Raw genomic sequence first — 11,832 nt, forward strand, 5'->3', positions numbered from 1 at the left:
TTGGATCCCCACTGCTCTCCACTCCTCCCATTCCACTTCCTCTGCCTGTCACTTACTCATAGGTTTCCTTGCTCATATGAGCGCCAGGAGCCAGGGACTGTTTTTCCAAGCACCTAGAATAGGGCCCACCCCAAAGACAGCACTCCATACATGTTTTCTTTTTTAAAAAATTTACTTATTTATTTATTTATTTTATTTATTTATTTTTGGCTGCGTTGGGTCTTCATTGCAGTGCGCGGGTTTCTCATTGCGGTGGCTTCTCTTGTTGCGGAGCACGGGCTCTAGGTGCGCGGGCTTCAGTAGTTGTGGCTCGTGGGCTCAGTAGTTGTGGCTTGTGGGCTCTAGAGCGCAGGCTCAGTAGTTGTGGCGCACGGACTTAATTGCTCCCCGGCATGTGGGATCTTCCTGGACCAGGACTCAAACCCGTGTCCCCTGCATTGGCAGGCGGATTCTTTTTTTTTTTTTTTTTTGGATTTAATAAAGTTTTATTTTTCAAAATATACAGTTGGTGGGACCTGTTCGTGCATCTTCACTAGCAGCTGGAGCATCTCCACCCTTGGTATTTCCGGTATGCATTACTTGAGCTCTGTGCTTTGAAACCAGTTTAATAAGTCCTTTACTAAGGAGCTCCTGCAGGGCTGCCCTGGCCAGCGAACCACAAATCTTCAGTCTCTCAGAGACGACAGCTGGAGTTATAAGCTTATAGTTGGGAACTTCTTTACAGAGTTTCTCATATGTTGCTTTGTCAAACAAGACTAGGTTATTGAGCTTGCCCCGAACTTTGCCTTTAGACCACTTCTTCTTTTTGGCCTTGCCCCCAGATTTGTTCACTGGGTCTTTGTCTTTTTTGGCTGACTTTCCAGCATCTTTCTTCTTCTTCTTGTCCTTGGGCGGCATAGCGAAGCCGGGAGAGCAACTGCTACCACTGCGCCTCGCTAAGATGTCGGACAAAAAGGGCAGGCGGATTCTTAACCCTTGAGCCACCAGGGGAAACCCAGCCCCTGCAACTCTTAATATTCTGTTTTTTCCTAACCTGGGGGCTTCATTTTCTCAGAGCAACTTTCTTCACCAGCCACAGGTAATCTCACACCCAGCTTCGACACACCCAAGAGGACCTGGATGCTTAAATTCAGCTCTAGGCTCTCTCTCGGCCTTAGCGCCATCTTCTGAGAAACCCCGAGCCACGAGAGCCAAGTGGAGGAAGAAGAAAATGCGCAGGCTGACGTGCAAAAGAAGAAAGATGAGGCAGAGGTCCAAGTAAACTTGTACACCCGTGGAAGCCGCAGGAGCAGAAACAAGGGCAGCCAGAGGCCAGGGACGCTGGTACAAATTGTTGGACTGCATGCCCACTGTCTAGAACTTGTCTCAATGGATCTAAAGCATCTATGGCCATTCTGATCGCCTCAGCCACCTTTGGGAGACCCACCTTGCTTGTATCAAAGTGGTCTCTTTAGGTCCTTTGCCCTGGACGTGGACAGACGTGGGTCACAGGCCCACCCCTGGACCAATCAACTAAGCCATGTAGGTGGGACAGGGTGATGGGCTCAGATTAAAGCAGGGATCCATTGGTGACCAAGTGACGGTACCAGGGAGAAGACGGAGACTCCCCTCTGGAACCAGAGTTGGGTGGGAGAAAGGGCATTCTCAAGAGATCCGAGGTGTAGGGAGGGGCACTCTCCAAAGCTGAGATACATGAGCAAGTGCACTTGGCCGCTGAGCACGCGAGCCAGTCCCCCGTGACTGGTAATTATAATATAATCTGCTTTCCAGCTCTCCCCTCAAGCCCTCCCAACCCTCGCACCAAATGCTCATTGGCTTTTTGCCCCACCTAGTTACCAGAGATCCTCTTCCAAATCAGTGACTTTGATGGGAATTGTATCGTTACTGTTTTCTAGAATTACTGAGCTTTGTCATGGGCACAGGCTGCAGAGCAGCGGCTCCTCTTACCAAAGTCACCTGAAGTGATGTGGGCGGAGGTGCCCTTTTCCTCATGAATTATTCCACCTGCAGTTGACTCGCGCTTTATTTTACTTCCCTTTTCGCATCTGTCACCCAGCTCGGCCCTCTGCCACCTGCTGTGACTGTTATTCCTCCTTCCTTCCATATTGAGCAACGCCGTTCTCTCCTCCCGAGGGCGGCACGGGGCCCCGGCAACCCCGGCAGTGTGTCCACTTACTCGTAAACAGTCGTGACTTCTGCAATCTTAGCACGAGAAGGGCCCATAGCAATCAGCTGGTCCAACCCTGTATCTTACCAGGGAGAAAATGAAGCTAAACTATTATATCTGAGTTTCTCAAGGTCACCCAGGACAGCAGGGGCACAGGATAGCTGAGGTCTTGGTGCTTTCTGGTTCCTAACACAGTGATGTCTCCAGGAACAGGACAAAACGATCAGCAAAAAATAGAAACGGGGGTGGTGCAGGGAACCACACAAGCAGTTCCTCGGGTCCTGTGACCAAAATTCCCCACTGTCATCCTGCTCTTTTTATTCTCTCTTAAAATAAATCCGTTCCCCTTATGAACACATGCGCTACACGACCCCTCACCAAGACAGGACGAGACTCCTGTCTTGCTCAGCAGATGGTTATCAAGCCACTATCATGCTCTGTGGGGAATGGAAAAACAAAACAAAACAAAACAAACAAAACACTCCAAACCAAACACCCCAGCCAAGCAAACAAACAAAAAACACATTAATTATGGTCCCTGACCATGGGAAAGTTTTCAACTGGTTTGGGGGGAAAGACCAAAAATATTTGATCAAGTTTAGGATACAAGGACTGTCAGAGAGCAGGGTGGGATGTTATTGAACACGTGGTAGAGACCAGCTTCCCAGTATTGCCCTTACTCGGCATCTTGTCATCGTCCTATGTAAAAGAAAATGTAATAAAAACTTCCCCCAACCTCCATAAAGATGCCCCCAAGTCTCCTCCAGTTGACTTTAGAGGTTGAATAAACATAATTATTGTGGAAAAGGGATAAACATCAAGTGCCAGGAGCTCAGAGGACGAGAAGAGTATTTGGGGAAACGCCTCCCGAGGGCTCTGATGACCGCCCCTCTTCTGGCTTATTCACCAGCTCCTCATCTGATGTATGAGAAACTGAAATCCTGTAGCAGAGGAGGGGAGAATAGGACCAGAACTCAGATTGCCTGGTTTGTCAACTTTCAAACGATCATATGGAAGCAGCAGATGCACACAGGTTTTAAAAAATCAAATAGTGCTACAAGGCTTATCACAAAAAAATAACTCCTTTCTTCAACTGCCACCCTTACCTGAGAGGCGGTCACTTTCACCTCGGCTGTGTCTGATGCGCTTTACCTTCTTAGTTTCATATATCGTGCTTATGCTGCTAGTTCTTGATTTTTCCTTCTATGGACATCTTACTATGAAATATGAGATTTTAGCTCCCTTACTACTCTTCCTTCCAGTTACATAATGATTTTTAAAAATTTTTTATTTATTTATTTATGACTGCGCTGGGTCTTCGCTGCTGCGCGCAGGCTTTCTCTAGTTGCGGCGAGCGGGGGCTACTCTTCGTTGTGGTGCGCGGGCTTCTCATTGCGGTGGCTCCTCTTGTTGCAGAGCACGGGCTCTAGGTGCGCGGGCTTCAGTAGCTGTGGCTCACGGGCTCAGCAATTGTGGCTCACGGGCTCTAGAGCGCAGGCTCAGTAGTTGTGGCACATGGGCTTAATTGCTCTCTGTCATGTGGGATCTTCCCAGACCAGTGCTCAAACCCGTGTCCCCTGCATTGGCAGGCGGATTCTTAACCACTGCACCACCAGGGAAGTCCCACATAACAATTTTTATCAAATCAATGTTCCATGTTCACATTAGTATTAAATATTTATGTAAACTTTGTTCAGAGAGGAGCCATGTAGCACACGGTGATTACCTTTTCTTTCCTATATAACTTTTTGTTTTTCCTGGAATTAATAATTGCCTCTTTGTTGTTATTGTTGTTTAATTGGTTTTTTATGTGTCTTTAATTCATCTTCTAACTTTATGAATTATAAAATTATAATTTAAGAGTTATAAAATTCTTAATTTTATAAATTAGAATATAACTCTATAACTAATAAGAGCTATACAATTCTTCCTAATACATCCAAACACATCAGGTGATCTCCCAATTTCTTATTTTTTCTTTTGAATGTCTCTGAGATTCAACAATCCTGAATTTCTCTGACCTCCAGCTCAGATATGGACTGCTTTTTCGTAGGTCTGATGCACAGCTGTGATTCTGAAACTTCCCTTCATCTTCATCCTGGGAATTCCCTCCACTTGTCTCCTGTGTTAGGCCTATTTTCCAGGGATCTTAGTTTGTCTCTTCTTTTGTTTGGGAGGAGTGCATCTTCCAGTAGCTTTTTTGGAATGGGGGAAAGGAAAGTGAATTTTTTGAGACAATGGATGCCTGAAAAATAACTTTATTCTGTCCACATGTTTGGTTTACACTTTTGTTGGGTATAGAAGTCTAGGTTATAAACCATTTTTCCCTTTTGAGGCCTTTTGAAGGCCTTGATCCTTTTGTCCTGCTGTTCAGAAGTCTGATGCCATTCTGACTCCTTGACTTCTCTGAGTGTGACCTGTTTCCGGAAGCTTTTGGGACCTTCTCTTTATCCCTGAAGTTCTGAAGTCTCACAGTGATGTATCTTGGTGACGGTTTGTTTTCATTCACTGTGTTGAACACTCATTGGCCCTTTTAATTGGGAAACTGATGTACATCAGTTCCAGGATTCTATCTTGATTTAGTTTCTCTGTTTTCTCTTTTTGTAACTGTAACTTAGCAGGTATTGAGATTCCTGAATTTATATCAATTTTTTTCATCTTTCCTACTTTCCACCTTTTTGTCTTTCTGTCTTACTTTCTGGTAGAGTCCCTCAACTTTATCTTTCAACCCTCCTATTGAATTTTTTTCTATCATATTTCTAACCTCTATGACGTCTTTCTTGTTTTCTGTATGCTCGCTCTCTCTCTCTTTAAAGGGCATCCTGATATTTTTTAAAAGGTATTATCATTTAAAAAATAAACACAGTATCTTTTTTACCTCAATATTATAGTATTTTTTCTCTCCCTGCATTGCCTCTGTTTCTTCAAAGTTCCCCCTACTGCCCTCATTTGTTTTAGTCTACCTTTTATGTTGGAGGATTCCCTCAAATATTCGATGTTTCTTTTTTTTTTTGGCTGCGCCATGCAGCTTGTGGGATTTTAGTTCCCCAACCAGGGATCGAACCCACGGCTTCAGCCGTGAGAGCTCAGAGTCCTAACCACTGGACCGCCAGGGAAGTCCCTATTCAATGGTTTTTGGTGGTGGTTCACAGTTATGAGCGAGGCACTAAAATCTATTTGAAAGTGTTGAGCATAAGTGAGCGGCCTGAAGACAGGTGGGTGCACCAAAGCCATTGTACCAGGAGACAAATACCTGATTCTGTAGCCTTTGTCCCTTGAGCTGGAGTGTTTTCCAATTAGATTACACCCCCACGTTCCTGCCTGGGGTTGGGGGTGAGAATTGGGGAGGTATAAGCCTTCTTCAGCATTTTTCCAGCCAAACTGGACAAGGGAGATGGGGGGTGAGTGGTGGCATTCTGTTCATTATACGGGCTGTCACTCCACTGTCTTATTTCTGTCCTCGGTGGAGCCTGGACCCTAAGCCCTGAGCCTTCCTTGTTCAACCTCAGTCTTCTTCCTCCTCATGCAAGCTTTCAACCCATCTTCCTGTTTCCAGCCCCACCCAAACCATACCTCCCTCCCCACTCCTTTCAGAGGCTCCTGGTCCTTGAAACCCCGAACCTGTCTGGGGCTTGGAGATGCCGAACAGCTGGTTTCTTGCTGCTTCCAATCTGCACAGGTCTAGGTTTTTCTGATAGAGTAGGTTAGTTTCCACTGATCATAGCTTTTGTGTTTCTTAAAGGTTTAACATTTATTGCTGGTTGTGGCTGTTTTCACATTCTTTGTCCTTGAGGATGTATGCTTCTTTCCTCCATTACTGCCATTTCAGTGGAGGTTTACAAAGCAGCAGCGATAAAATTATGTGTTCAGTAGACCATGCTTGACTCAGATTTCCACATGCCTATTTGAAAATTCACTGTTCCAGCTTTCTTTCTTTCCTCTGTTTCTCTCCTTCCCTTCCTCCCTCCCTCCCTCCTCCCTTCTCTCCTTCTTTCCTTCTTTTTCTTCCTTCCTCAATCCCTCCTCTCTCTTTCTCTCTTCTAGAACGCTGTTCCTCCCTCCTTGACTGCGTTGGGGAGGCTGATGTCCTCTGCTCTTTAAAATACTTCGAATATAAGTAGTACTTTGGACTCTGGTTTTAATTTAAACACATCACGGTTCCACAATGGACTTAGAAATACCAACAATCCACAGTCTGCCCTTCCTAATCTCTTGCCTTCCTTGTGCTTGCTGGGAAAACTCTTTGGTATTTCTAGGAAGTAGAGTACTGGCATTTCATCCATTGCAGGTCCAACAAATTTTGTTCAGAGTTTGAGTTCCAGAACCTTGGTCCAGGGAGCATAGTGAGAGAGGGCAAAGAGTATACTCTTGACCAGGAAGGAAAATGGGACCAGGTGAGGGTGGGACAGGGTATTCATTAACTGATGAATTAATTCAAAAATATGTATTAAGTGTCTACTATATTGCAGGCATTGTCATAGGTACAGGGGTTACGGAAATGAGTAAGACATTCAGAGTCTGGGGAGTACGACAAACAGGTAAGCAAACACAACATAAGTGTAAGTGCCCTTCATGCTCAACAAAATTAATTTAGCATCTACTATATGTCAGGCACTGTACTACTAGGCATTTTAATTTTATTTATTCCTTATAATAGCATTATTATACCCATTTTTAAAATTAAAAAAATTTTATTTATTTACTGTTTTTAAGAATTTTTTATTGATACGTTTCTTTTTTTACATTTTTATTGGAATATAGTTGCTTTACAATATTGTGTTAATGTCTACTGTACAGCAAAGTGAATCAGCTACACATATACATATATCCCCTCTTTTTTGGAATTCCTTCCCATTTAGGTTACCACAGAGCACTGAGTAGAGTTCCCTGTGCTATACAGTAGGTCCTCATTAGTTATCTATTTTATACATAGTATCAATAGTGTATATATGTCAATCCCCATCTCCCAATTCATCCCACCCTACCCCTTTCCCCCTTGGTATCCATACGTTTTTTTCTCTATGTCTGTGTCTCTATACCCATTTTAATATAAGGAAGCTGTCAAAATAGAGGAATATACAAATTTACCCCCCCCCCCTTTCTTTCTTCCTTCCTTCCTTTTTTCCTTTTACTTCTTTCTTCCTCAGTCCCTCCCGCTCCCTCCCCCCGTCTCTTTCCATGGGAGAGGTGAGCCATCCCTCTGGTGCCCCTGCTGGGCTCAGTGTCCATCTGCAGAACTGAAGGCAGGGGCTCTGGTTAGCACAGAAGATCCCGTCTGAAACTGGCTCTTCATCCTTGGACATCACCCCTGCCATCTCCTCCCTCCCAACTCCCAATCTAGGGAGAGCGTCTCCTGTTGGATCAGAAGGAGAATACACGTCCCACTGGTAACCAGCAGCATTACTGAGCGCCGTCTTCAGCATGGAAAGGACCAGGGGAAATCAAGTCCTGAAAACCTTGAACTAAAACGGTCCCAAACCACAAACAACTCAGGTGTGCCATCCTTTTTCTCTTTCTCATTTTTTTTCCCTTTCCTTTTTCTTGTCAATAACAAAAAGGTACCAGAGTATTGAGACACCAGCTAACGAATGGCCATGAGGACGGAGGGGCGGGGAGGGACAGCGTTAGGTCTAGAGAGATTCTTTAGAAAAGCAGATCAGCTGTCCCCCCCGGGGAAGATCAAGGGGGTCATGTGGGTGAGTTGGGGAGAGGGAAGTACACACACCCCTCTCTGAACTTGATCAGTTTTTCAGTTTTTAAAACTGTCTCAGAAACAGGAACTTGCCTTGGGTCTCCTGAACCGAGGGGCTCAGGTCTAGCCCTCCTCCTTGTCACTGTTGCCTTGTCCTTGGCAGCAGTTGTCTGGCCAAGCTGGCTCCCTTGGCAAAGAGCCTTGTTCTTCCCAAACCGGGGCGGGTAAGTGGAGGCTGGGCATTCCTGGGGGGCTCTTCTCACTAAGGATGAGGTAGAGAAGGTTTGGGGGTGGAGGTACCCGAATGCCCCATGTATTAAGAACGGGAGGTGGTGGTGGGGTGCGACAGAGATTCTGTCAAATTACGGATGTAGCCGACTAGATCCAGAGCAATTCTCAAGGGAGGTCCTCCCACACCCACAGGGAGGCCAAAAAAAGGCTTGAAATTCAAATTATTTTTGGTGTTTGGGAGTGCAAGAGAGGGCAGTGGTAGTAAATAGAACAGAAGGGGAAAGAGAAAACAAAAGGCCTGCTTGGTGTCTTTCCTAAGAAGCAGCTCAGGATGGCGGCAAAGGTGATCCGATATGCAGCTGGACTTGAATAATATTTTCTCTTATGTATCCACGGGCTAGCCTGCAAAGGGGACTATTCACAAATTTTATATAAATTTGGTGTCTGCCCTGAAGGCAGCGGCTGCTGTTCCCTCTCCTTTTTTTAGCCGCTGTTTTCAAGGTGACAGGGCAGAGATGCTTTGCCCACACTGTACCCACACGCTGCCTCTGCTTCTACTCAAACCAATTCCTGGCCCTTGTTTCCTCCAAAACTTTCGTCCTTTCAGGAATACCATCATATTTTGTTATTGTTGTTGTTTTCGCTTTGGGTAAGACGGATGGGAACACCGTGGGAGGACAGATAAAGATGGGCCCCATGATGAGAGGTGAGAAGACAGTAATTATATTTGAGAATCAGGTAGAGGGAGAAATAAAAGTCCCTTGGTCCAGTACTTTGTTCTTTCCAGGTCTCAGTTTTTCTCATCTCTTAAAAAGAATGATGAGGATGAGAAAGGGTTGCCAGATAGACTGTAGACACTGGACTCCCAGTTAAATTTGAATTTCAGATAAACAGCGAATTCATTATTAAAAATCTGACCTTATAATTCTGTGTATTTGAGGTAGCCCTTAAATCGCCGCCCTCAGGTGATGTTTAAAGGATGGGCACCCACGGGGCACACAGTTTTAGGGAATCAGTTTCTCCATCTGCCTGAGATGGAGAGAGAGTGGGGTTTCATGCCCGTCTTGTCTGCTCCCACCTGCCCTTTCACGCCGGCCCTCTCTCTCTTCTAAAAAAGGAAAGAAAGGCATTGCCCTTTGTTGTAAAAACCTCCAGGGCCAAGATAAGGGATGATTAGAAATATCTGTGTTTTTGTTGAGAAAGCAGAAGCCTTTCGTAACTGAGGTACAAATCATTTCACAAGGTAGGTGGCTTCCAATTTATGGCTTTCCATAAAACTTGGAGGAAAAAGCCTAATTGAGTTGACCACTGTAGATCATTGCAACAATTTTTTAAAAAATAAGCTTTATTTTTTAGAGCAGTTTTAGGTTCACAGCAGAATTGAGCAGAAAGTACAGAGTGTTCCCATATGCTCCCTGCCCTCCAACCTCCCCCACAGAGTAATTTTTGACGTGATGTCTGACCTATAACTTGAAGGAGTTCAAAAAATTGAATGACACTGCCAAATTCGGCTCTGCTGAAAAACAGATTTTGAGTTCCCTGGCAAAGGTGGACTCGCTAGAAATCTTCACACAGGGTTTGTGTTCATTGAGTCATTCCAGACCCCGCTCTGAAGCCATGAGCCCAGAAGTATGTCCCAATTTTCCCTCCTTCTCATGAGCCCTAAGCACTGTCGTAATAAAACTCCTTACAGCCTCATCAATTTGTTCATGTGAACAAGGTTTCTCAGTGCCTACGTTCACAAAAATGAGAAATAGATGGGTCTCTAAAGCTAGAATTGGATCTTGAGGAATAGAAATCTTCTAGTTCTCAAATTACATTGTGATTGCCATATAGCCCAGGTATGTGTTTGTGGCTGTCTTTACATGACTTCTGGTTCTGTTGCTGTTACTTAGTTCCCATGAGGCCTTCGACACTTCTTTTCCTTACTCTTTTTCCATGTGTTAAAAAAAAAAAAAAAAAAGAGAAAGAGGGATAATACTGGTGCTAAACCAGCTCATTCTTGCCCTAAGTAGTATTAATTAATGGATATTTTAACTAATTACATATGTATGTAAATATATAAAAATACATATGTTTATGTATTAAGGGAATAATTTCCAATAACATTTTACTGCTCTATGTTTAGTGATCAATAACATACATATTTACCTTGTTACAAATAATTGTAATGATGACTTAGTTTCCAAAAAATGTTTTAACACTTGGAGCCTGAAGGTTGTGGGATAGTTTTAAAATTTTAAATTGGAAATCTATTTACATAGGCATTTTTGCTTCAGAAAATGTGAGGGGGTAATCAATAAGAGATGTTCAAATAATAAAACATGTCATAAAAATATGAATTTGGATACACTTGTTTAGAAGAAGTGGAATGAATATAGAGTTCCAGGAAGGAAGGAAAGGATTTAACATTTCTGACTTTTAAAGAACTGATTGTTCATTTTGAAAAAGGAATGATGGTAAGTGTCAAGTTATTGTGGTATTAGATTCTGTTGGATACATTTTAAAAGAGTGTTATGGGAATTCCCTGGTGGACCAGTGGTTAGAACTCCACACTTTCACTGCTGGTTCCCGCAAGCCCTGCGGCACGGCCAAAAAAAAAAAAAAAAAAAAAGCTGTATGACAGTTTTATTTTAAAATATACCATGCTGGGCTTCCCTGGTGGCGCAGTGGTTGAGAATCTGCCTGCCAATGCAGGGGACGCGGGTTCGAGCCCTGGTCTGGGAAGATCCCACATGCCGCGGAGCAACTGGGCCCGCGAGCCACAACTACTGAGCCTGCGCGTCTGGAGCCTGTGCCCCGCAACGGGAGGGGCCGCGATAGTGAGAGGCCCGCGCACCGCGATGAAGAGCGGTCCCTGCACCGCGATGAAGAGTGGCCCCCACTTGCCGTAACTAGAGAAAGCCCTCGCAAGAACCGAAGACCCAACACAGCCAAAAATAAATAAATAAATAAGTAAAGTAGCTATAAAAAAAAAAAAAAAATGGTTGCAGGGACTTCTATTATAAAAAAAAAAAAAAAAAAATATACCATGCTAACAGAATACATCCTTTGAACCACTCAAACCTGTGATTAAAAGTTACAGATGTCAATTTAAAATTGTATGCAGAGATAGGTAGTTTTCTAGCATTTTTTAGGGGGTGTTGGTAAAGAAAAGTTTGAAGACCACCACTTTATATCATTGTCTTCCCAACATTTCTGCTCATAATCCTTATATTTCTAGATACTTTACAACTTTGAACAATAAAAAGTGTAGGCATCATTTCACCTACAATTTCAGAGGATTCCTAGTCCCCACTTCTTTGTACCTCATCATGTTGCCCATCTTCTCTGAACTGGGTGGTAGTTCCAGGGTCATGATACAAGGGCTTAAATTGGAGAAACCAGAAATAAATCAGCCCCTAGATCTCACGGCTGAACTATTTCAAGAACATGCAGTTACGTTTCAGTGACCATGATTTGACTCATGGCGGACTCAGTAACATGTAATGACAAGCTGCGTTCTAACGGACTTGACTTCTACTGTAATGCTTGCTTCTCACCTTCTGGGTATAGGGGAGCCAACTCAGGGTTGGATGGTAACTAACTGAAATGATCTAACTAACCCTGATGTGCACCCCTCTGGAGAGTGACTTTCTCGCGTACTAGCCGAGGTTCTGGTGCACTTTCTTTTGCAAGGAGGGCAAAAAAAACGAATGGAAGCAACCATATGCCCAAATGGCAAAGGAAATCCACATGGGGG

At 44.1% G+C, this 11,832-nt stretch overlaps 1 protein-coding gene across 1 annotated transcript; it reads right to left on the bottom strand.

The window, feature by feature from the left end:
- Nucleotides 1-490: 490 nt before the first annotated feature.
- Nucleotides 491-897, bottom strand: LOC103019843 (40S ribosomal protein S25-like). The gene has a single exon (XM_057537432.1). The coding sequence runs from the start codon at nt 895-897 to the stop codon at nt 493-495; it is 405 nt and encodes a 134-aa protein (XP_057393415.1). The 3' UTR covers nt 491-492.
- Nucleotides 898-11,832: the final 10,935 nt, after the last annotated feature.

Source organism: Balaenoptera acutorostrata, chromosome 21, assembly GCF_949987535.1.
Source record: "Balaenoptera acutorostrata chromosome 21, mBalAcu1.1, whole genome shotgun sequence".
NCBI lineage: Eukaryota > Metazoa > Chordata > Mammalia > Artiodactyla > Balaenopteridae > Balaenoptera > Balaenoptera acutorostrata.

What these genes read in the sequence shown, in the direction of transcription:
- LOC103019843 (XM_057537432.1), bottom strand. Translation starts at nt 897, where the DNA reads ATGCCGCCCAAGGACAAGAAGAAGAAGAAAGATGCTGGAAAGTCAGCC.